Below are 24,470 nucleotides of genomic sequence, written 5' to 3'. Positions count from 1 at the left end.
CCTCTTCCGACGGGTACCATTAAACTGAATACTGATAGGGCCCATGATCCAGTATTGAGTTTGGCAGCTTCGGCAGCAGTGGTGAGAGATGAATTTGGCAATTGGACTCATGGAGTAAGTAGAAATATTGGTAGGTGTGGTGTGGAGCAAGCGGAGCTTTAGGCGATCTATAATGGGCTTATTATGGCATGGGATGCCCAATGGCTAGATATTTTAGTGGAAACAGATTGTGTACTTGCCTTTAAAGGAATTACTGGCGAATTGAGAGGGTGTGTTCAGAGAGATTTGGTTCTTATAATTCAAGAGTTAATAAGTTGTGATTTAAATGTTGTCTTCAAATAGATCCCAAGAGAAGTTAACTCTATAGCACACTCGTTGGCTGATATGATGAAGGAAGCACCGGTTGGCACACAGATATTTCATAGTGCCCCTTCTTTAGTCAGTCATCTTGTAAGGATGGATAGCATGTCTGTATGTTCGAATCCCGTTATATATTTCTTGTTAGTTTTTTAATCCTTTTCTTGTTACCCCAAAAAAAATTCCCTTCTTATTATAATTTATCAAAAATCTCCTTATCTAAAAACCAGTCAAAATCGTTAAAAAAATATTTTAAAAAATTGCATGTCTATCCCGCAAACCATGCGAAAACCGAACACGTAATTTTTTTAAAAAAATTTCGTCACTAAAAATAGCCATGAATTTTCACCTATAAATGATCCTCCCTACCATCATTGTTCTTCAGACCTGCAATAACAAAGCAAATAATAACAATCATCGGCGGATCCCCATTCACCGGTAATTAAACGCAGGTCCCTCTCATTTCCGGTGCGTTTAATAATCACTTTATACGCCATGGACATGAAGAAGGTCTCCACCGCCATCATTGTTGCTGCCGCCTCAATGAGCGCCGTCATGGCTGCCGGTGCACCATCTCCTGCCCCTTCAGCCGGTGGTTCTAGTCCTAGCTCCTCTCCTGGTTCCGCTCCAGCATCAGGACCGGATTCCAGCATGGCTGCCGCTACCTTGCCTGTTCTTGGATCATTGGTTGGGGCTTCCATTGTTTCTTTGTTTTCTTACATGCTGCAGTAAGCTACATGTACGAAAAATCAACATGTGAACGATTTTTTTTTTTTTGAAAGAAACATGTGATGAATATTGAAAATATTGAATAAAATGGAGCTTTGAATATTTTGTGTTAATGTTTTACTTTTCGATTTATTGAACTGATAACAATGAATAACATGAAAATAACAATGAATTATTTAACTCGAATTTTTTTAAAAAATCGAAATTAAAATATAAATTTTTATGAGAATTAAAATATGTATTTAATTATATTTTTATAATTTTTACAAAAATAGATTAAAAAGGGATCAAATGTTAATAGACTCTAAATTATATAAAGTAATTAAGAAATTTTAAAATTTTGAGACACCAAATAAAAATATACTATTTTGAAAGATAATATGTAAAATATAAAAATATTAATAAATAAAATGCATTTTAAGAATAAAAATATTTATAATAGTCCCCCTATTTAAGAATTAAAAAACTCTATAAAAACATTAAAAAAATAACTCTAAAATATAGTTTTACCTGCAATAAAATTAAATTTATTTATAATATCGATAATTAAATTACATTCGTATAAAATTATTAATTTTAATATTTTTTAATTGATACATACAATCAAAATTGTGTATCACCAAATAAGAAAACTAGTTCTTTTTTTTTATATATATAACTAGAATTTACAGACTTAAGTATGATATTAACACATTTTTAAATAAACGATAATAAGAACAAAAAGGAAAGATGATTATTGTCATGAGTTTTCTATTATAACCCTCCCTTTAAGTATTTTATGTTAAAATCTAAAGGGAATAAATAATATGTTGTTATTCCTTTAAAAAAATTTGATTAAGTTTTAGTTCAGTTGACATTATTGTCATTGTAAAAATTAAAAAGACGTAGATTTGAAGGTGTTTAAGCATGCATTTTCAACTAATTTAAGAGTTTAGAGAATCATAATTAAAATTAGATATTATATTAAAAAGTTAAAAATTAAGGTAAAAAAATTGAAGTAAGAATATTCAATTACCCTTTCTTTTAATTCAAATCTACACTTAAAATCTTTAGTTGAATTATAATGTCATGAAATAATTCGACATCAATTCTGTTGATAAATGACTAAAAATTTATTATTTTTAAATTTTTAATTTTACCACAGGGGCGAACACAGTAAACATTTTTAAGGGGTTTGAAATTAAATTTTAATTTTTATTATAATAAAAATACAATTTTAATATTTGAATAGCTATATCTTTATAGTTTTGAAAGGATTAATCAAATTTTTATCATTTTTAAGGGGGTCAAAGTATAATTTTATCTTTAATAATTTAAATTTTTTAAAATTTAAAAAAATTAGATGAAAATTTTCCATTGTGAGGGGACCAACCCTCTCTGGCTATGCCCATGCTCTACCATTTTAACCAAAAAGTTCTTATATAATATTTTTTTATAGATATATAAATTTTAATAAATATTATTTACATAAAATTTACACCCAAATCATAAATCTTTATCATTTTTTTATAATTATATAAAAAATTTATAATTGAATTAATATTGAGTTTAAACAATTAATTGGTATAATTTAATAATTAATTTTAAAATTTAAAATCTCTTATCAGAGAGAATACCCTATTAAATCGTTAAAATGGTATTCAAAATTTTGCACAAACCATGCAAAACCAAACACGTAAAATAGCTTTATTTTTGCCAACGAATACTAAAACCGTTACTAAAAATAGCCATGAATTTGCACCTATAAAATCACCTTCCCCACCACCCTTTTTCTTCAGGCCTACAATAACAAAGCAAATAATAACAATCACCGGCGGATCCCCATTCACCAGTAGGTCTCATTCATTTCCGGTGCGTTTAATAATCCCTTTCTACGCCATGGACATGAAGAAGGTCTCCACCGCCATCATTGTTGCTGCCGCCTCAATGAGCGCCGTCATGGCCGCCGGTGTCCCAGCTCCTGCCCCTTCCGAAGGTGGTTCTGGCCCTAGCTCCTCTCCTGCTTCTGCTGCAGCACCGGGAGCGGATTCCAGCGTCGCTGCCGCCACCTTGCCTGTTCTTGGATCCTTGGTTGGGGCTTCCCTTGTTTCTTTCGTTTCTTACTTTCTGTAATCATCTAAATGTATGAAAACCATGCGATGAATATTGAAAATATTGGAAATGAATAAAATGGAGCTTTGATGAATATTTCATGTTTATGTGTTCACAATTATGAGAGCAAAATATTCACAAATAAATGTATTATAATTAATAGATTCGAATAACTACAAAAGAAAATATAATTAATATATTAAATGTATTATATCAATGACGGTCTCAATTGTATCTGCGACCACAATCTAATCATCATCTTATTATTTTCTTTGCTTCTAAATGGAGACAATCACTTAAGTTGGTGATTGAATATGTGTGACTCTCTAATCTCTCATGATGAATAACATTGTATTAGGGTTTGGTTCGAGATGTTGTTGGTCTATTTGTTAATTAATGTTGAAATTAATCAAATAATAGGGTTAAGACTTGCTTCGAGCAATTATTAAAGCTTTCATTTAACACCCAAATGATATGGGTTGAAATCCTATCATCCCTATATTATAAAAATTTTATTTTGTTTTTGTTTAATGCCAAATATTTATTTAGAGAATCAAAATTAAATTATTTTTTATGAGAGATTAAAGTATAATTTTATCAGTTTATAAAATTTTAAGGGACTACAAAAAAATTATCATCTCAAACGATTCAAACTACAATTTAAACATTAATGTGTTTGATAAAACTTAAACTTTTTTGTATTTCCTCTTGGTATATTCTCATAATTTTGGGTATTCCCTCGTAATTTGTAGTATAGTTTCAAAATAAAGATTTGATAAGAGATAAACATTTGGAGTAAAAAGAATATTATTTTTAAATATTAAGAAAATTCAATGAGATTTTGTAACGAAGAAGTGATAACTTTTAAATTATCATATTTTCAGAAAAATTTTGGCAAGAAAAAAATATGAATAATTTAATAAATAAAACAAATTTACTAAGACGAACCACAATTGGTATCCCATCATATTTTTTTGGTACTATCTCATGTTTTTTTTCGTATTTTCTTATAATTTTTTTTGTATTTCTTCATTTTTTTAGTATTGCCTCATAATTTTTTGTATTGTCTCATATTTTAAGGTACTTTCTCATAATTTTTGGTATTGTTTCAAAAAGAGGATTTTGTACGAGATATAATTTCTGAGTAAATAAAAATATTAAAAAAATTCAATGAGATTTTGTAAAGGAAAAAAATTGTAACTCTTAAATTATAATTTTTTTAATGCTAAAATTTGGTTCTAAATGCGACAAATTAAATAGATGAAAAGAAAAATATAAAACGAACCAAAAATATTACTTCGGAAAGAGATATAATTTTAAGAGTAAATAAAAAAATAATTTTAAATATTAAAAAAATTTCAATGAGATTAAGAAACTATGCTCTCAAATGATATTATTAAAAAATCAATAAATCAAATATATGAGACACATGATTTAATAATTAAAAGGAAATTAAAATTCGAATAAAAAACATTTTAATATTTTTATAGTTTAATAATTAAAATTAAAAAAATAAAAAATATCCTTTCTATTTAAAACCTATCATCTAAAAACCCGGTCAAATCATTTAAAAAAACAAATTCAAAATTTTGCAACTATTTTCGCCGACGAAAACGGAGCCGTCGCTAAAAATAGCCATGAAATTCCACCTATAAAATCACCTTCCCCACCATCCTTTTTCTTCAGACCTGCAATAACAAAGCAAATAACAACAATCACCGGGGAAACCCCATTCACCTGTAATTAAACGCAGGTCTCTTTCATTTCCTTTACGTTTAATAATCCCTTCATAACACCATGGACATGAAGAAGATCTCCACCGCCATCATTGTTGCCGCTGCCTCAATGAGCGCCGTCATGGCCGCCAGTGCACCAGCTACTTCACCTTCCGCCGGTGGTGCTGAGCATATCTCCTCTCCTGATTCTGGTCCAGCACCTGGACCAGACTCCAGCGTCGCTGCTGCTGCCTTGCCTGTTCTTGGATCATTGGTCGGGGCTTCCCTTGTTTCTTTGTTTTCTTACATTCTCCAGTAAGCTGATAAATGGATGAAGAAGTGCATAATCGGAGGTTGAAGATGAAGAACATGGAGCTTTATATTTATACTGTAAACTGGTTACTATATATATATAAGTTATATTTATATATGTAATCATTTTGGGGCTCTTTTTCAATTCCTTGTTAAAATTTTGCTTGAGAAATTGTTTTTATATATTTCTGAGTTTTTTTAAATATTCGATAATTAATTAAATCAATGAAATTTAAGTAATAATCATGTACTTAAATCTAAAGGAATTAATTTATTTTGTCAAGATTTAAATATTATATAAAATAATAAAAGAAAAAAATGATTTTCTTTCAGAAAGATATTTGATTTAGGAATAAATTTTATAAAAAAATTAATTATAAAAACACATAAATATTAATATAAAATATTATTATTTAATTATTTTTTAAAAATTAAATCAATTATTGAACCAATTTGGAGGCCGGATTAATTTCTAACCTAATAAAAAAGAGCCACGTAATATAAAAAATTTAATGGTAGAACTGTAAATAAAAAAGATTCCAAGGGCAGTGAGTCAGGCATCAATGACTTAGTGGAAAGCTATCGTTGGCAGCGAAAAAAGTTGTATTATTATAAATAAAAGAAAAATAAAAAGAGAGTATAAAAAAAAAATCCAAAAAGAAAAATCATACGATCAAAGATCGTCTTTCTCGTCTGGATTTCTCCGATTATCATACATAAAACTCTTCGATTAAGGTATGGGTTTCTCTTTTTCCCTAATTTTCTTAACTTTTTTTTGTCTTTTTTTGTGATTTTTTTGTGGTTTGGTTGATATTAGATATGAAGAAAGGCATGATTTATTTATTTTTATCTTAAAAATTGAATTTTTTATTTAATTTTCATGAAACAGAGATCACTGTTTTCGATTTTGTTAGACAAGATCGGCCGATTAGAATTTCAGGTAAGGGGTTTTCTTAATTAAGTGTTTTCTCCTTCTTCTTCTTTTTCAAAAAAAGGGTTAATTCTCCGAATATTTTTTATTTTGATAATTTATGTTTCTTTTGGGCTGATTATAATTGATTTGTATTATGAAATTTCTTGGATCAATTGGGTGTTTAGGGTTTTTGCTAAATTTTTTGAACCCGTAACTTTTTTTTTCTTCTTTTTGATTTTTAAAGTGAAAAAAAAAATTGTTAGCTATTGTTGGTTTTAGCTTGTTAAGAATTTTAATTTTCAATTAAGATCATTTGATATCTTTTAATTATGCTTACTTCTGAGACTAATATTACCCATAAAAATGAAAACAAATTTGAGAAATTTTTACTAGGGAAGATAATAGGGTCAGAGTCCTAGATTAATTATGCTTTAAAATAACTAATTTTCATTACTTGGTGAATTATTGCCTTTTAACAATGGCAAAGATGCTTTTATTCTACGACTTGATGGTAGACCGGTAGCAAATCCATATCCTATCCTCTGATTGTTCAGCATGTACGCTGTATAAAATAGATACAACGGACATGGTTGCGAGTGTATGGTTTATGGGAGTTCAGTTTGGAACTTTTGGTCAATGGGAAACCCGTCTTCCCAATGATACCAGTCTGTGATACTGCTAAACTGGTTTAAGGATGCTATGTATTAGACATATGTATGTATTATTGGTATTGGCTGCTTCTTGATGTTCATTCTCATTCCCGTTCCCTTACCTTCTTGGGACATTGATTTCCACACATCCTCGTGTGCTGCTTGTACCTGTTCCTTTTCATCATCTTTTCTTTTTTCTATTGTATGGTATCATTGTCAGGTTTTGCCTCTACAGCTCCACTGTATATAATCGATTTATCTGCATCACCTATGATTCCTACAATTAGCAATGATATTTATACACAGTGACTGATATTATGTTGATTTATGAATCATGATGGATAATTACATGCTTAGCATGTGTGTCCTTTAGGTAGATAAATTGGCATGCCTTGAAGAGTTGAATCAGTTTCGGTCCTTTCACTCTTTTCTTTTCAGTTCCTCTTTTGTTTCTGATTACTCATAGTAAGGTAGTTTCCTAGCAGGGGATTAGAGAAGATGGAGTCTCACGATGAGACAGGGTGCCAAGCCCCAGAAGGCCCCATTCTTTGTATCAACAACTGTGGCTTCTTCGGCAGTGCAGCTACCATGAATATGTGCTCCAAGTGTCACAAAGCAATGATCCTGAAGCAGGAACAGGCGCAACTTGCAGCATCATCAATCGGAAGCATCGTGAATGGCAGCTCAACTGGGAACAGTAAGGAACCAGCCGTGGCTACTGCTTTGGATGTACAATCTGGAAACGCCGACACCAAAATGGTCTCAACAGAGCTACCCATTGACCCATCCGGAAAGACTTCATGTGGGATGAAAACGAAAGAGGGTCCTAACAGGTGTACCAAATGCTGTAAACGTGTTGGTCTGACAGGATTTAACTGCAGGTGTGGAAACCTCTTCTGTGCAGCTCATCGTTACTCCGACAAACATGACTGCCCTTTCGATTACCGAGCTGCTGCTCGCGATGCTATTGCTAAAGCCAACCCAGTTGTTCGGGCAGAGAAGCTCGATAAAATCTGAGAACAACCCGGATCAAGATGAAGATATGTGGATGGTTTATGTAAGTTGGTTACTTGTCTCATCAAGTGTCCCCTTGATTGATATTAAATGTTGGGAGTCCATCATAGGGAATGTTGGGAGTCCATCATAGGGAGGGACATGATTTGCATTGTAAGTCTATATTTTCCCCTGTTTGTAAGTGTTTTTATTTGTGCTTGTTTGATGGACATTGATATGATCAACTTGTAATGCTTCTTCTTTGTGGTATGCATTTTTTTTCTACTTTTTAAGTTGCCTTTTAAGTTTGAAAACTATTGAAGTCCACTTTGGGAAAATAAATTTGGGCATGAAGAGAATTGCAAATGTCATTCGAATTCGGAGGTACGTGTCTAATATGGGTATGGTTAAATACGAATAGATATATGGGTGGTCGGATTTTGTAAGTCATCTCTTTATATTCATGTGTAGGATGAATGCTGACGACGAATACAGGAGGTTTTGAGTGTTTATGGATTTGGGCTGATCCAAATTTATGCACAAAGAGATTGATTCATTTTAATTTTTAGGGGGTTTTATTTTGGTCATTTAAGATGAAATTCTTGCAATTTGGTTATTCAATTTATAGGGTGTTTTCATTTTAGTTACCTAAATGTTAAATCTTTAATTACGGTTAATTTTACATCTCACATCATGTTTACACTTTTATTTTGATAACAAAAAGATAATTTTTTAAGTATAGATTAGGATAAAAAAATTTAAGGATTAAATTTAAAAAATAGTAGAAATTAAAATAATACACAAAATTGTCAAATTGAATTTGTTTTTCCAGCTGTCAAAATTCTAATTTTTTTAACATTGAAAATTTAAATTCAAAACATCAAAATAAATTGAATAAATTGTTGAAAATTTTTTTATCCATTAATAATACCAATCAATTTGCTACCGGTAATTTTGAATCTTAATGTGTAAGAAATAATATTTTGAAACCCAACTTTAGAATTTTCGGCAATGAGATAAATAAGTACAATTTGACAATTGTCGTGTAATTTTTTTTTAGTTCTATTACCTTTTTACTTTAATCCTTGATTTTTTTTATCCCAATCAATACTAAAAAGAATTATTTTTTAGGTGACCAAAATGGAAGTGACCTAAAAGTAGGGTGACCAAAATGAAAGTATAAACATGATGTGGCGTGTATAGTTAACCATCATTAGAGATTTAACCCTTAACTAACTAAAATGAAAACATCTTAAAAATTAGATGACCAGAATGAAAGTGCAAACATATTGTAACATTTACAGTTAACCGTTATTAGAAATTTGATACTTGATAACTAAAAAAAAATGTCCAACAATAAAATTACAATAATTTTTTTTAATACATACAAAGTTAATTATTTTATTCATATTATATAATTTACATCACATAAAAATTAAATACATAATATTATAACATAAAAACCCAAACAACTAAATAAGAACAGAAAAAAAAAAAAAAACCTCGGTGTTCTATAGTGACAAAAGTCTTAATTAACTCTGGAATCAAGTCAAGTGAAACTCGATAATCGTTTACCATCTCTCACTTTACCCCATTCATGAATCCTAAGATGGAGTTCAGCAGCAGCAATCAAATAATGGACGCCTTGACTTGGTGTCATGATATCAATCAGAGCTTTCAATGTCTTCAACCTAAGATGATCAGCTCTTCGCAACATCTCCTTCAACCCTTCTTTCTTTAATTCCATAGCTAATTCAACTTCAACTTCAACACCAACACCTTCTTCATATCCATCTCCTCTCCTCATCATTTCAGATACCATATGAGTTAACTTAACCATACACGAATCAGCCAATGTTCCTTCGTGTTTAGCCAGCTTCTCACTTATGTTTTTCTCTTCTTTAACAGTCTTTGCCTGCAACTTATCGATTCTCACGATTTGGCTCGGCGATAAGTCACCTAAATCACCTTTACCTAATCCATGGATGAGTTGGTAAAGTTGGTTTTCTAATTGAATCCCTGATTTTGAATAAAGTAGCTGAAAAGCCATTGTGGGTCGCCAACCACCGATCCAAAGGAAAGCAGCTTCGAATGTACTGGTCCAGGATGAAGGTGATAAGATGGCCAATACGTCTTGTTTACTCCATTCGGCTTTGGCTTTGTAATAGTGCTCGTAATGGTCTAATACCTTTTGGACAGGACACCAGCTTTGCTCTTCTGTTCTGGTTTGGGATATGGCAACTAGGTCTTGTAGGTGTTGGTTTTGTTCTACTAGCCAACATTCGAAGAAGGTTTTAAATGTTGTAGGTCCAGAGTTCGACTTCTGTTTGGTACCGGTACTGGCACCGGAACTACTTGGAAGTATAGACATGGGTGCCAAATTTGTGGAAGACTATATGGGTTTGATATTTTTGGAAATAAAGATTTGAGGTCTGGTTCAATGTACCCGAAGGTTTAATTTATAGGCTGACTAGGTCATGAGGTCCTTTGCAATAAATTCTTGTACAAATCTTATATATTTTAAAAGAAAAATCCCACGGGAACTATGAATAATCTGTTTTATTATTTTATTTATAATTTATATAATTAATTACAACAACAATTTATTTTTAAATTTTGAACACCAAGCCAAATATTGGGGTTACAGTGTAATTTTCAGTGAGTCAAAAAAAAGCTTTTTTTGGGTAGAATTAAATTGTATATTTTACGATAGTAAAAAATACGATTTCACCATTTCAATAATCTATATTTTTATGATTTTTAAATATTATTTTTAGACTAAAGGGTAATTTTACTATTATTAATTTAAAATTTTATAAATTATAAATGATTTAAATAGAAAATTTTCTGTTTTAGGGGGGTCAGGACCCCTGCCAGCCCCCTCACTTCGCTAGTGACAATTTTATCATTATACTAATGTGTAATTTCATAAAAATTTAAAATATTAATGACAACTCTATCATTTTTGGGGAGACCAAGGCCGGCCTACCTACTCTATTGTCTTTGTTCTTGCCTTAAATCCTAAAATACTAATTTAAAATCCCAAAATCTTGCTGATTGAGTTTTAGTTTGATTAACATGGACATTATTGCCAATGTAGGAGGACATGGGTTCAAGAGCGTCGAAACACATTTTATCCTCCTATTTATGGGTTGAGAAAGAGCTATGGGTTCGAGTGCACTAAAACGTATTTTATATAATTTTTTTCATTTAAAAATATATATTAACCTATACTTGTTTAGAAAAATCTTAAGCAAGCATTTAACACCAAAACTGATAGATAGATTGACCGAAAAATCTCATTGAAATTCGAATGTCTTGAAACTAGACATCAGACCGGATGCAGGTAACCCAACATTGTTTGTTTCGCCATTGTCATCAAATTATTAGATAGGAATAAAGAAAAGAAGAAAGCACAAAGATGGGAGATATCATTGGGTGGCAGCAATGGTGGAAGTGTACATGTGCCTTGACTGAAAACTTCACTACATTGAAGAGCCATGTAGACAGAAAAATACAAGAAACAAATTGCTTGTAGCTTGTAGCTTGTAACTTGCAATCTGATTCCCCTGCGCCACCAAATCTGTCTGAAAGAACCTGGTCCATTTTTGGGGATTTTGGCCCATGCTTTGTTTTATGGTATTTTTATAAATAAATATCAAGGATAAAAATAATATACATATTACAATATAGATATAAGCACACACTACAAGAAAGAGGCATAAAATAATATTAGTCAATATGAGCTCAGTATTAATATCTATTATAATAAGGATTAATAAAATAGTGAGTATTTACTATATTGATAGGAATTTTTATTTATTTATTTCACAAGTAGTCTTAAAAAATTGATTTGAGTTTTTTTTAAATATTTGACTATACCTTATAAGACACTTGTCAATTCTTTCTCCTAATTTGTGAAGTTTAAAAATTGCACTCTACTCGCAATACACCAAATAATTTCCTTAAAAATATATATATAAAAAACAAACATATAAATTATTTACATATTAGTTAAATAAATAGTAGAAAAATATTAAAAAAGGAGAGCCCAAAGCTTGACCTATGCAGGGAGTCCAAATGCTTAAAGCTTATGATGATTTTGTAACCCAATAATAATAATAATAATAATGATAATAATAACATAATTATTATTTTTAAATGTGAATTTAGTAATATGAAGAAAAGAAAAAGGAATTTTCACCCGTTCACAAATTTTTTTAAATTTGTACTTATATATATTATAGATTAATTATATTACCATTTTGATTGATGTTTAAGTATATCTTCTTAATGATTTTCATCGAGTTATGATTGGTGAAGATTTTTGAACACTAATTACCATGTTTAAAAAAGTACTGTTTTTGAAGAGGTTTAAGTACTAAAAATCTCTTCTTATTTCAGGCCTATTTGAAGGCTTAATTGGATGACATTTGAAGGGCATAGGTTGATCATTCTAGCAGGAATTACAAGTCTACAATTGCCTACATAAAAGAGGCTTGTTTGTTTGTTAAATGATGAATTAGAAAGATTACCTATTTTGTCATTAAAGGATATTATTTGTTGGAAATAGAGTTTGAAAAATATAGCGGAAAATAGATTTGAGGAAAAATAAAAGATTTAATTTTTTTTTCCAAAAACAAGAACTTAGTTGTGATACATTTGATCAAAATTGTACCTTTTCAATTTGTCTAGGATGAACGCTTCGATCGAGTAGTCTTCTCCGCTATCTTTAAGCTCACGTCTGCCTAGTGTGGGCTCACTTCGAATAAAAAAAATTCACAAAAATTACTAGTGGAGAAATTTTGTCATTTCTCTAAACTTTTGGGTCAAGTTGTAAAAAAAATCTCTAAAAATTTTTCTCTATAAAACTTTTTCTTAATTCAATCTACATCATTAATATTTTCTTCTTTCAACTGTTACTGTTTTTTTTTTGTGTGTGTGCAACTTAACTTTTCACAAGAATCTTAACACTAACTACAATATAAAACATAAATGTGATTCAAGATTTGTTAAGATGTGATTGGAATACTAGTTTAACTCATGTGTATCGTGAATGCAATAGGCTGGCTAATTGTTTAGCAAAGGCTGTGGAAGGAATGTATATTGGATTTCACCTTAGTCTCAACCCTTGATTTTGCTTTAATTGTGCTGCATGAAGACCTTACCGTTTTATCTATTTCTAGATTAATTATTATGTAATAGCTGGAATGCTAAAAAAACATAAAATCTAAAATTTATATAATATAGAATATAAATAAGTAACTTACTAAAATATGATATGAATGAAATAACCCACATGACTTTTACATGCCCCAACAAGGGAATTTTGTCAATGGCATACAAATGTAAACATGCAACTGATAACACAATACATTTATTGCCAACATTTTTACATAATGATGTCAGCAAACCCCCCAAATATTTATACCTAAAAAAAACTAACCCCAAATAGAAATTTAAATAACTTTTTTGGGTAAAAAATACAAAAAAATTAAGTGCAATAAAAAAATGATTGGTCTAACTTTTACTGTATTTATTTTTTTACACATAGTAATTCATAATTTGACTTAAACTGAAACGTAAGTTGACAAATAAAAGGAATCCCACCCACACTCACTAAATTACGTGCTCTTTTACCTTTTTTTCTTTTCTGTTCTTTTCTTTTGTTCTTGTTTTGTGCTCTCAAATGTTGTAAGGAAAAGATTATTTCAATTTGGGAATTTTTGGATTTTGAAGTTATCTCCATTCAAGATATAATCAGGTAACTTTAGATGTCTTGTTTTATTTCTCAAAGCCCCATTCTTTAATATTTTTTTTAAAAAAAATTTGTGTGAAAATCACCAATCTATGAAGAATTCTTCCACATAATTTGATTAGGGAAAATATGATATAGATAAAATATATTATATACTTAACCAATGGGGAAAAAGAGGGAGATTTCAACTGTATTCTATAGATGTGTGTGTATATGTTTGTATCATGACTTTAGGTAAAATCGTGACCAAGTTGCTTCAATTTTGTTAATTGTGGATATTGATTGTCACTTGATTTTATTAGATTTCTTTGTTGTTGTTCTCACTTTAAATGAAAATTATTTCATTTTAAGTCTAAATTTTTTAAATAATAAGTTAGAGTTAAAAAATTTGAGATTTGAAAATTGAAATCTAACAGTTTTACGAATATGGATAAAATAGTTCGTTATTATATTTTTCTGACATTCGATCTCTAGATGATAGTCTTCATAACATGCGAACGAATGACACGTATTATCCTTTGATTTTATTAAATTTTTTTTATTGTTTTTACCATTTTATTAAAATTTATTTTAATATATTAAGTGGATAGATTATCTTATTTTTCAATTGTACTTAATTGACTCTTTTTTTTCTATATAATGCAAATCCTAGATTACGTATAGATATTAATTTGCATAGAAAGAATAATTATTTGGAAATATAGAAAAAAATGAAATAAAATAGAAATGGCATTGTTAGGAGAATATTGAAAAATTATTCAACAGATATTGTACTCTACAATCACCGTATTTGTCTATATAGACATTTCAATTTTTTATTCAGTTTTCTTAAATAATTCTTACAATTTCGTCACTCATCGACACATATGCATAGACAGAGTAACTCTCCTCTAACATGATAAAACTCTACCTCAATGTATCAAATAATTATTATATATATTTGATACATTCTATTTGGAAAGTTAAACAAGTCCACCTATATGCTAATATATTTATATTTTAATAAATTTCTCTCTGATTATTTATATTTTGTAGGACAATTTACCCACCTATTACTATGATTTCACCAAATTTTGATGAAAACATGGATTTTCCCTTGAGTCCAATACCCTTTCCATGGTCACCTCAATTAGTTCCTTCACTTGAAGATGTAAATATAGCACCCATTGACAATGGTGGCTTAGATAACTTATGCCTGCAAAACAATGGTGTATCCCCAAATATGTCACAACCAAATTATGGCCCTAATGGTGAAGGAAATAGCTTCGGGAACCAAATTCCAGATCCCACATCTGTAGTACAAAATCCCGCTGAGTTGCCTTATAATGTGATGCAAGAAATGATGGACTCTTTGATCCCTTTGGAGGCAAATGGTGAAGGTGAAACAAGCAAGGAAAAATCCAAAAGGAAGCCTAGAAGTACTTCAAAGAAGCAAGAACAAGGTGCTGAAGATGCAAGGTATAACATTATTCATTCCTTTTAAATTTTTTTAGTTGAGGTCACATTCAGTCGATGACGGATTTTGTCATTAAATTTCAAAAAGAATTTTAATAATAAAATTATTTTATTAAAAAGTTGGCTTTTAAATTGTAAAAAATTTATTCTCTTTTTTTCATACTTTATTGTGAAACCATATTTTTTTTAGCATTGCCATTATTACATTTGCAATAAAAGTTATGTGAACCATTTGTGGAAGTAATGAAAATAGGAGTAATTGTAAGAGAAAGCGTCAGGCAAGACAGGAGCCGAGGACTTTTGGTGAGACAAGCTCAATTTACCGAGGTGTAAGCAGGTCTCATCCTATAATCCCATATCTTTATTTAGCTTAATTAAGAACTTTAATTACACTTGTATGGAAATGAAACATCAACAGTCAAGGGGGGAAGCCAAGAAATTTTAGTTGGGGCAAGATAAACATTTAAATGTTTAGGGGTTAAACTTTTATTATGGTAATTCGTCATTACCGATTCGCTACTCGGTTACTTGATTGGGTTTCGACCTGTAGATTACGTGGTCCGTACTTTAAGTTTGCACGTGAGGTATTCACGTCCTTTTACCACCATGCAGGCGAACCCACACATAGAAAACCCGTGTTAATCCTTGAATAGAATACATGTTGGCATGCATGGGGACCTACCTACTACGTCACATCCCTGAACAATAATTGTATCATGTAAATAGAGAATTTAACCGTTTTGAAGGATATTCACACAAAAAAACTCAATAAATTTAAAAATTTTATAAAAAAGATTAAATTGTATTACTTAACAATAAGAGGGTCTAAAATTGAAATATACCCATTTTACCTGACTGGAGTCACCCTTGCCTGCTCCTTTGGATTCGTCCTCTAAATAATATAAAAAATTTAAAATATTATTAAGAAATGTTTGGATACGATTAATTTTACGAATATGTATTTCTTTTTTAATTTTACTTTTATAGAAATTTTGTATTACCATATCTATATTGTATTGTATTCGTATCACATATATGTATCAATGCTTCCTATCATGCAAGTAATGCATGGTGTTTTATAAATGAAATCGAATTTGATGTAGATACACTTGTCGATATGAGGCATTTTTGTGGGATAATAGCGACCAGGGACAAAAATCAAGGACAGGTATCTTAGTTTTTTTGTTTTGCATTTCTACATTTTTTACTTCTTCTTATTTTGGTAATAAGAACTCTCTGATCCTTCTCGATTTCAATAATGAGAAAATTGGTATCTCTAAAAAATTAGAGTAATCTAATCCCTTCAATTTAGAAATTGAACAACTAAAGACAATTAATCGCAACGTTAATGTTTTTCCATCAATTGTACATTTTTTATTAGTATAATAAAAATTTAGCCCTAAAAATTTATACATTCTGTCAATTTTATATTGATTTAACAAATTTAGCATGAAACATTTACACATTCTATCAACATTTACGTAGAATATATAAACATCGAGGTCCAAATTTATTATCAAAATTATGTACAATTGATGGAAAACATTAATGTTGTGATTAATTATTCTTAGTTGCTCACTTTCGAAATTGACAATAATTAAATTACTCTAAATTTATTTTTTGAGAGACCGAATAGGTGTTTTTACCTAGTTTTTCTTGGTTATCATCATCTTTTCATCACTAACCCTTCTGTTTCTTTTTTTAATTTTTTTCTTCAATGCTTGCAGTTTACATAGGTGAGTGATGAATCGTTCAATGCCCCCCTTCAAACTAATTTAACTAATGTTACAGAAAACCATAAAGAGCTTATGATTTGCTTTTATGAAACTTTATTTGGTGTAACAGGTGGATATGATGACGAAGAATCTGCAGCAAGGGCTTATGATATAGCTGCTCTGAAATTATGGGGTGAAGCTGCACCATTAAATTTCCCAGTAATGCTTCCTTTAACATGATATATATGGTTAATTGCATCAAATGTCTGTTTTATATTTTAGATTTTAAATTGGTCTTTAAAGTAAAAAAAACATTTTAATCAAGTCTTTAAAGTATAAATATTTTATTAAACACGTCTTTTTATTAACTTAACCGACAAATTAAAGGATAAATATTGGTTCAAATTTGAGGTCGAGCATATTTAAAACACTTTAATTAAATTTATTTAGTGATACTTAATGATGTTTGAATCTGTTGATAATTAATTAAATTTAGAAGGGTTATTTTTAATATGGTAGATTCAAATTGTCCATGCAATAGGTGCATGTGTGTTTACAATTTAACTTACGTGTTTTTAAATATGCTCTACGTCATATTTGAGTAGGCATTTAACACCTAAGCCAATAACTAAGCTGATGTAATGACTTGATTAACATGATATTAATACTTTAAATTTAAAGTTTAGGTTTTATTTGAGGATGTCTGCTATAATTAACCTCATATAAAATTATATGAATGAATGAAAGGTTAATTTGCAGCTAAATATTCTTTATGTATCTTTCTAGATAAGTAACTATGAGAAGGAATTGGAAGAAATGAAATCTTATTCAAAAAGTGAATATCTTCACTACTTAAGAAGGTAAGCTTAATATTTACTTAAGAATTAATCAAATTGCTCATTGTGATTTTTTTTTGGTATTTTTCAGGTACATTTTACTCTTTTTTTTCTCATTGTGATACTTTAAAATTATTAATTGTTTTCGTTTCATGATTTAAAATTTCATAAAATTTCAGAAAAAGTAAAGGCTTTTCAAAGGGTGCTTCAAACTATCGTGGAGTCTCTAGGTAATTTATATGTATATATATAAAATATTATGTAATAAATTTATTAAAAAAATTGATATAAGAATTAATGGTAGTTTTGATTGAAATGGTAAGTTGAGATAATGAAAGCTATGATGTCTCGTTAGAACCTAATTGATAAGTTTCACCGGTTCGTTTAAACTCTTAAATTTATGAATGTATATATGTATCACTAATTCTATTTTGATACCATGTAATGATAAATAATGGAGTAGGAACTCAGATTTCAAGAAATGGCAAGCAAGAATTGGAAAAGGGAAAGAGATGAAAGGAATTTACTTAGGAACATTTGGTAAGTACTAATTCAAGCCTAATTATTTCCTCTCTCTCTATATGCATATAAGGAATTAATTAATTTGAGTTAAATCTTGAATTATTAAGGATATTAATATTCAAGTTGGGACTCTATACCAAAGCAATTAGTTTTATGATACAGGTTTACATGATATTAGAGCTTAGGTTCTATTATGTTGATATGTTAATTTTGTTCCAAATTCGAAAATGGCTGGTACTCGAAATGATTCAAACTCAAAATGATATGAATTTGAGATGATTCTATTTGAAAAACTTGAACGACAAACTCAAATATCCCTAACCCAAAATAGCTTAAACATGAAACAACTTGAATTCAAAATTGACATAAACAGTAATAACCTTAAATTCAAGTGATTTAAAAATTTTAAAACCTGAATAAATCCAACCTAAATTGACCCACTTCAAAATCAACTCGATTTACCCAAATGAAAAGTATACATAATAGGTTGTTTTGTCTTCATTTATAAGATTTATTAAAATAGTGTCATCCCAAATTTATTAATTACAATCAAGTCTTACACTACTAAGAAATTCATGAGAATAATAAAACTAAAATTAACAGTATATATTTCTATTAAAATAATTAACAGTGTATGTATGTATGTATGTATGTATGTATGTATGTATGTATGTATGTATGATTCCATTCAACAATTGTGGAACTAAGCTGCTTTGATTTAACCAAAACCAGATACTGAAGAGGAAGCAGCAAGGGCTTATGATGTAGCAGCCATTAGGCTGAAAGGTGCAAACGCCATCACCAACTTTGATATCTTTGAATATGATTTGATGAATATTCTTCAAAGCTCAAAGCTACCCATTGGAAAAGGAGCTTCCAAGCTTTTGATGAAGTCTTCAATGGAAGATGTCATTAGAAAGAAAAAGAATCTCATTGGGAAAACCTCATTTGCTTGTTTTGAAGATGATGATGGTTCAGCCAACCCTGAAATTGCTCAAGGATTCAACAGCTTTGGAAATGATATGAACATTGATTTCAATGGGATTCAAGCAATGGAACCTGTTGGATTCCCAATGGACTTATCAGGCATGGATAATAATAGCCAGCATCAAAATTCAAGCTTTTTCCCTGTTATTAATGGTTGCCAAAACCCAGTTGAGTTCCAGGGAAATTCTTCTGGGATCTTCAATGGAGGAATATCTTTTCCAGGTAATGGGGATGTTGAAACTGATGATTTTCAGACAAATTTTGACAACTTTCAGAGTCTGTTAGGTCTTGAGGGACAAGATTGTTTTAACATGAACCAGATCGAGGATGTTGTTGCCAACCAAGATCCTAATAATTTTCAGACAAATCCCATACCTGTCAATCCATCGAGTGGATGCTACAATGGAGATGTTTCATGGAATGGGGTTCTCCAGGGTGTTCCAAGTTCATTGGAGATTGAGAATAATGCTAATGGAGGTTCCATGGAAGTGATAAATTTTCAGACAATGGAGCAGCCATGGTGGAAAACCCAGTCCAAGAAAATGGGGTGAATTTGTGTGAAGACAGTGAAATGGACAATCTTTCAAGGTGCTTTGAGCTACTTAATGAACTTGGACCATTGTGCTTGTAAATCTGGTAATGTTTATGGTATGGTTGAACCTAACAATGGAATTCAAATAACTGCTGAGTTTTTTCTCATACAATTGCCGTGCCAAATAATTGCATGGTTAAAGCTTAAAATAAAAGAAATGAACTCATCTATGAGAACATGCTTTTTGAACCTTTCATCATGGCTGAAGTCTGTCTTGGGTAATGTCATTTCATGAAATAATTATACAATTCTCAAATTTTAAGTTGAGCTTCAGCATACAAAAATGGAGGAAAGTATTAGTATTTATCATTCCAACGACTCTAAAAGTTTGTTCATTTTGGTTGATAAAGATATAAATCTAGATATATGGTAAATTGCAATTGGACTAAGGTATTATTACAAGTAAAATAGAGATGGATACCAAAAACTATGTTCCTCTTTGCAAAACAAACCAAGCCTGGACACTTTTCAAGTTTTATTCTTGTAATGAATGGGAAAGCATGTAAGATTTCTGGTAGTCTATTGAACCTTTCACAATACCTTATTTCCAGAGATTCAACAACTGGAGTCTTGTCAAGTTGCAATATCTCCTCTGTTTCCAAAGAGACCAATTGAGGACAATCTGTAATTTTATTGAAACGATGCCCAACTAATCCTAACCCATTTTGCGATAAAGATTCCAACTCATTCCAACCAGAGATGTCTAACGTTTCCTTCTCTGCTGAAATATCAAACTTTGAAATGTTTTTAAGAGACACATATTTCAAAGAGGTAACCTCCTCTGCAGAAGAAGAGCCTCCATCCACCAATTCTTCACACCAGTCAATGCTCAATTCACGTAGAGACGAAAAGCTTGAAATTGAAACTACCAACCTTCTACACGCATCGATTTCAAGTTTCTGCAAGGATTGAAGGGTTGGCAACCTTCCCAACAATTGAGGACATCCTATGATTGAAAGCTCAAGAAGGTTAGGGAATTTCGAAGCTTGCTCATCATCTTCACATGGGTCCCACTCCTTCCAGTTTCTCACATTCTCAAAACGTAGAGTCTCTAATGATGCAAATGCATTCGATTGATTTACTCCGAACAACTCAACACCAATCTTATGTACCTCATGCAAAAAACAAATTGAAAGGTTTTTTAACAATGGTAACCTTGCAATCGATGGGAGGGATTTGCCATTTTCACAGCTGTGAAGCTCCAATGACAACAGATTTTTGAAGGAAGAATCTGCTATCCAAGTAGAGAATTTCGCACCACCATAATTCTGAATGACGAGATGCTCAAGCTTTTTTGGAGGACGAAGAGAGTCCAACACGCATTCTTCAACTTCTTTATTCCTTGTATCTTTCTTCAAGTTTATACTCCAATGCAATGCCAATCGATCAATCCCCAGCTTCTCATTTAACTTGGCTTCCCTTGCATCTTGACAATTAACATTGTCCAACCAAGAAAGACAAAAATCACCTTTGAGGTTTGACAAATATTTCAATTCTCTCATACGATGTCCATCACCTTCCCCTATGATAAAATCAAATAACCTTTGAAGATTGGTTAGCTTATCTATTCCAAAAGGCATCTCGTGTACTAAGTACGTATCTCTGATATCAAGATATTGCAAGTTAACAAGATTTTCCATCTTTGAGGGTAACTTATGAAGCCTGGAACACATTTTTAATAATAAAGTTTCCAAATTGTAGAGAGTACACAAAGAATTAGGTAGACATTCGATGCTGGAGTAAGAAAAATTTAAGTAGCGAAGATGTTTTAAATTTTCAAAACCATCAGGCAACTCAGTGATCCAACACCCACTCAAAGAAAGAACCCTTAAGCAGCCGAGTCTTGGCAACAAATCAACCAAAACAGCATTAATTAAATAAGACCCCAAAAAACATGACGACCGTAAAGCTAGAAAAGTACTGTTGAGCATGGACTGTAATGCAACAGTCAACCATGATGCTGACCAACATAGCAGACCAGCATTCGAGCAGGACCAGAAGCAGCTCTTTTGTTTGGTTATTTTGTAATCTTTTTTGTAAATGAAACAAGTTGATATGTAACTTGATATCATAGTTAGTAGGATTTGAAAAATGAATCGGGACTTATCTTTACCGGATGTCTGAAAAAATGACCTGGACACTAGATCTTGAAAATATTGATTTCTGAGATCTTTAATTTGAGGCATAGCCTGTTGTTGCAAGAGACCTTCTGCTCTCCATAACAAGATAATTTCTTCTTCCACAAATTCATAATCTTTAGGAAGTATGGAGCAATATGCAAAACATCGTTTCAAGTATGACGGAAGATGATGGTAGCTTAATCGCAAAGCTGGAATTATGCCACACTGCTCTTCTGGTAAGTTCCATATCTCACTCTCACATATTCTTTCCCATTTTCCATGATACGTAACAGTGCGAAGCAAGCTTCCAATGGCTTTTGCAGCCAAAGGTAAGCCATTGCACCTTCTAACAATTTTCTCTCCAATTTCTTTAAACTGGAGATGTCCATCGAAATTTCTTGCTTTTAATGCATGCTGTGTAAATATGGATAAACAATCATCATCCGATAGTTTATCCAAATGAAAAGCTTTGAGCGGATCCACAATAGATGAAACAATTTGAAGACGAGTGGTTACAATGATATGGGTCCCTGCTCCAAACGGAGACCGTAAGATGGTCCAATCATTATAATTCTCGTTCCAAATGTCATCTAAAACAAGCAAGAATCTTTTCCCAGACAACTTCTCCTTCAACTTAACTTGAAGTAAATCCAAGTTACTGTAATCACATGACTCAGAAGTGATGGACTGTAAAATTGCCTTTGTTATAGCAATTGCATCAAAGTAATCAGAAACACATACCCAAGCCTTGAGATCAAAAGACTCGTTGATGGTGGCGTCATTGTAAACAAGCTGAGCAAGAGTTGTTTTACCCATCCCTCCCATGCCGACGATGGAAAGGACTGAAACTCCATTGGAGTTATTACCTTTGAGCAACTCAATCATTTCTTGCTTCTCCTTGTGTCTACCAAAATACTCCACAGCTTCATCCATTACGAAAGTTGGCTGCAGCCTGGGCTGCTTTCCCTTGGAGGTTGGAGCTTGAGACAATATCTCACTTAACCCCAAACAACTCCTTCGAGTAGTCAAACTATTCAGTCTATCAGTGATCTTTTTGACCTTGGGAATCATGGAATTCTTAAACAGAAGAGAAGTGGGAGTGAAACTAGTACCAGTAAGCAGGTAGGAATGAGTTTCTGTTGGTGCTGTAACTGAAACTAACAGATTCAGTGCAGACTTGTTAAGCAAGTCTCGAGACTTGCTGAGCAAACAAGAGAATTCGAGCAAGAGAAAGGAAGAAAAGCTAAGAAAAATGAAGAGAGAAATTGATGAACAAACTGAACTTCATTCATAAAATGCATAATGGCACAATGCCAATACATAAAACAGGCACTAAGCTTGTCAAAAACAGTAAGTAATTACCTAAACATCACCTACCTCCACTAATGACATGGAAACTTGAAATTTTGGCTTGTAAACTTACACAAAGTTGTGTTTACAGCTCATACATAAGCTAATTACATCAGTCAACAATCTAACTTAGTTAGAAATGAACTAAGATTACATTTCATTGACTAGGAATTACAAAATAAACAAAATAAGCTTGCATCAGCAGCTCCTGCATGACTTGGTCTTCATGGCCTGCATGCTGTCGAGTTTGCTGCATGCTGAACCAACTTCATCACTCCTCCTTGGTTTGCATAGAGCAAACACCTAGCTTCTTTCTTAGACATTCGAACCTTGTGACACTAAGGGCTTTGGTTAAAATGTCTGCAAGTTGATCCTCTGAATTACAGTGGATCAGCTTTACTTCCTAAGCTTACTCCATTTCTCGAACAACATGCAACTTGATGCTGAAATGTTTTGTTCTTCCATGGAACACTGGATTTTTAGCAATTGCTACTGCAGATTGGTTGTCACAGAAGATCTCAGTAGCTTCCTCTTGATGCACATTCAAGTCAGCCAATATTTTCCTTAGCCATATGACTTGGTTGACAGCACTTGCTGTTGCCACATACTCTGCTTCAGCAGTAGATTGAGCTACTAGACTTTGCTTCTTTGAGCTCTAGCAAAACATGGCTGAACCAAGGTTAAAAGCATACCCTGAGGTGCTTTTCATGTCATCTATCGAGCCAGCCCAGTCACTATCAGTGTAGCCAACCAGCTTCAAATTTCCTTCTTTGCTGTACTTCAAACCATAGTTTAAAGTGCCTTTGACATATCTCAGCACTCTCTTTGCAGCTTGGAAATGCTTCTCATTGTAGCAATGCAAGAACCTTGAGAGCAATCCTACAGCATACATGATGTCTGGTCTAGTGGCAGTCAAGTATAGCAAGCAACCAACTAGACTCCTGTAGGTTGTTTCACAAACTTTCTTAAAATCACCTTGGCTCGATAGTTTTTCTCCAACAGCAACAGGTGTTTTAGTTGCCTTGCTGTTTTGCATGGAGAACTTGGTCAGAATCTTTGTGGCAAAGCTTCTCTGGCTTAGAAATATCTCATTCTGTACTTGAGACACTTCCATTCCAAGAAAGTATGACATCTCCCCAAGATCAGACATTTCAAACACTTCCTGCATCTTGGTCTTGAAATCAGCTAGCACTACTCGATCTCCTCCTGTCACCAGAAGATCATCAACATACAGGGACACAATGAGTTGTATTTGTGTCCCTTGTTTCTTGACATACAGTGTTGGCTCACTCTTGCTTCGATCGAATCCCAGATCAGTCAAGTAGCCATCGATTCTGCTATACCAAGCCCTTGGAGCCTGTTTTAATCCATATAG

General features: G+C 31.7%; 7 protein-coding genes across 10 annotated transcripts; 5 read left to right on the top strand and 2 right to left on the bottom strand.

The window, feature by feature from the left end:
* Window positions 1-728: 728 nt before the first annotated feature.
* Window positions 729-1,186, top strand: LOC107925756 (arabinogalactan protein 23). Its single transcript, XM_016856480.2, has one exon. The coding sequence runs from the start codon at window positions 853-855 to the stop codon at window positions 1,087-1,089; it is 237 nt and encodes a 78-aa protein (XP_016711969.2). The 5' UTR covers window positions 729-852; the 3' UTR covers window positions 1,090-1,186.
* A 1,672-nt stretch (window positions 1,187-2,858) lies between these two features.
* On the top strand, window positions 2,859-3,271 carry LOC107925757 (arabinogalactan protein 23). Its single transcript, XM_016856481.2, has one exon. It carries the CDS (start codon window positions 2,965-2,967, stop codon window positions 3,196-3,198), a length of 234 nt encoding a protein of 77 aa, XP_016711970.1. The 5' UTR covers window positions 2,859-2,964; the 3' UTR covers window positions 3,199-3,271.
* A 1,589-nt stretch (window positions 3,272-4,860) lies between these two features.
* Window positions 4,861-5,387, top strand: LOC107925853 (arabinogalactan protein 23). The gene has a single exon (XM_016856583.2). It carries the CDS (start codon window positions 4,975-4,977, stop codon window positions 5,209-5,211), a length of 237 nt encoding a protein of 78 aa, XP_016712072.1. The 5' UTR covers window positions 4,861-4,974; the 3' UTR covers window positions 5,212-5,387.
* Window positions 5,388-5,764: 377 nt separating this feature from the next.
* On the top strand, window positions 5,765-8,030 carry LOC107925912 (zinc finger A20 and AN1 domain-containing stress-associated protein 8). 4 transcript variants are annotated; one of them, XM_016856666.2, is made up of 3 exons: window positions 5,765-5,939; window positions 6,094-6,144; window positions 7,253-8,030. In XM_016856666.2, exon 3 carries the CDS (start codon window positions 7,266-7,268, stop codon window positions 7,782-7,784), a length of 519 nt encoding a protein of 172 aa, XP_016712155.1. In that variant the 5' UTR covers window positions 5,765-5,939; window positions 6,094-6,144; window positions 7,253-7,265; the 3' UTR covers window positions 7,785-8,030. The 4 variants fall into 4 exon arrangements, with proteins under 4 accessions (XP_016712155.1, XP_040961075.1, XP_016712156.1 ...); XM_041105141.1 differs by having other exon boundaries at window positions 5,782-5,939; window positions 7,242-8,030; XM_016856667.2 differs by lacking the exon at window positions 6,094-6,144 and having other exon boundaries at window positions 5,783-5,939.
* Window positions 8,031-9,309: 1,279 nt separating this feature from the next.
* LOC107925855 (protein DOG1-like 3) lies at window positions 9,310-10,233 on the bottom strand. Its single transcript, XM_016856586.2, has one exon. The coding sequence runs from the start codon at window positions 10,129-10,131 to the stop codon at window positions 9,310-9,312; it is 822 nt and encodes a 273-aa protein (XP_016712075.2). The 5' UTR covers window positions 10,132-10,233.
* Window positions 10,234-14,580: 4,347 nt separating this feature from the next.
* On the top strand, window positions 14,581-19,793 carry LOC107925866 (AP2-like ethylene-responsive transcription factor At1g16060). The gene is made up of 9 exons (XM_041105140.1): window positions 14,581-14,976; window positions 15,227-15,310; window positions 16,077-16,141; window positions 16,701-16,709; window positions 16,819-16,907; window positions 17,475-17,548; window positions 17,704-17,754; window positions 17,988-18,064; window positions 18,779-19,793. Exons 1-9 carry the CDS (start codon window positions 14,603-14,605, stop codon window positions 19,582-19,584), a joined length of 1,629 nt encoding a protein of 542 aa, XP_040961074.1. The 5' UTR covers window positions 14,581-14,602; the 3' UTR covers window positions 19,585-19,793.
* A 90-nt stretch (window positions 19,794-19,883) lies between these two features.
* LOC107925805 (putative disease resistance RPP13-like protein 1) lies at window positions 19,884-22,621 on the bottom strand. The gene is made up of 3 exons (XM_041104473.1): window positions 21,759-22,621; window positions 20,166-21,287; window positions 19,884-19,893 (listed from the first exon to the last, which is right to left on the bottom strand). The coding sequence occupies exons 1-3, from the start codon at window positions 22,568-22,570 to the stop codon at window positions 19,884-19,886; spliced, it is 1,944 nt and encodes a 647-aa protein (XP_040960407.1). The 5' UTR covers window positions 22,571-22,621.
* Between the last annotated feature and the right edge of the window lie 1,849 nt (window positions 22,622-24,470).

Source organism: Gossypium hirsutum, chromosome D11 (genome assembly GCF_007990345.1).
Source record: "Gossypium hirsutum isolate 1008001.06 chromosome D11, Gossypium_hirsutum_v2.1, whole genome shotgun sequence".
Taxonomy (NCBI): Eukaryota; Viridiplantae; Streptophyta; class Magnoliopsida; order Malvales; family Malvaceae; genus Gossypium; species Gossypium hirsutum.
The sequence above is the reverse complement of the archived record's forward strand: the minus strand, read 5'-3'. Positions and strand labels throughout refer to the sequence as shown.

Bases quoted from the DNA above. Each gene is read 5' to 3' on its own strand.
- LOC107925756 (XM_016856480.2), top strand. From the start codon at position 853: ATGGACATGAAGAAGGTCTCCACCGCCATCATTGTTGCTGCCGCCTCA.
- LOC107925757 (XM_016856481.2), top strand. From the start codon at position 2,965: ATGGACATGAAGAAGGTCTCCACCGCCATCATTGTTGCTGCCGCCTCA.
- LOC107925853 (XM_016856583.2), top strand. From the start codon at position 4,975: ATGGACATGAAGAAGATCTCCACCGCCATCATTGTTGCCGCTGCCTCA.
- LOC107925912 (XM_016856666.2), top strand. From the start codon at position 7,266: ATGGAGTCTCACGATGAGACAGGGTGCCAAGCCCCAGAAGGCCCCATT.
- LOC107925855 (XM_016856586.2), bottom strand. From the start codon at position 10,131: ATGTCTATACTTCCAAGTAGTTCCGGTGCCAGTACCGGTACCAAACAG.
- LOC107925866 (XM_041105140.1), top strand. From the start codon at position 14,603: ATGGATTTTCCCTTGAGTCCAATACCCTTTCCATGGTCACCTCAATTA. The intron at 16,908-17,474 runs GTAATGCTTCCT...GTATCTTTCTAG, and splicing joins CTGCACCATTAAATTTCCCA to ATAAGTAACTATGAGAAGGA. The intron at 18,065-18,778 runs GTAAGTACTAAT...AACCAAAACCAG, and splicing joins AATTTACTTAGGAACATTTG to ATACTGAAGAGGAAGCAGCA.
- LOC107925805 (XM_041104473.1), bottom strand. From the start codon at position 22,570: ATGGGAGGGATGGGTAAAACAACTCTTGCTCAGCTTGTTTACAATGAC. The intron at 21,288-21,758 runs GTCATTTTTTCA...AATGTGTTCCAG, and splicing joins TTTCAAGATCTAGTGTCCAG to GCTTCATAAGTTACCCTCAA.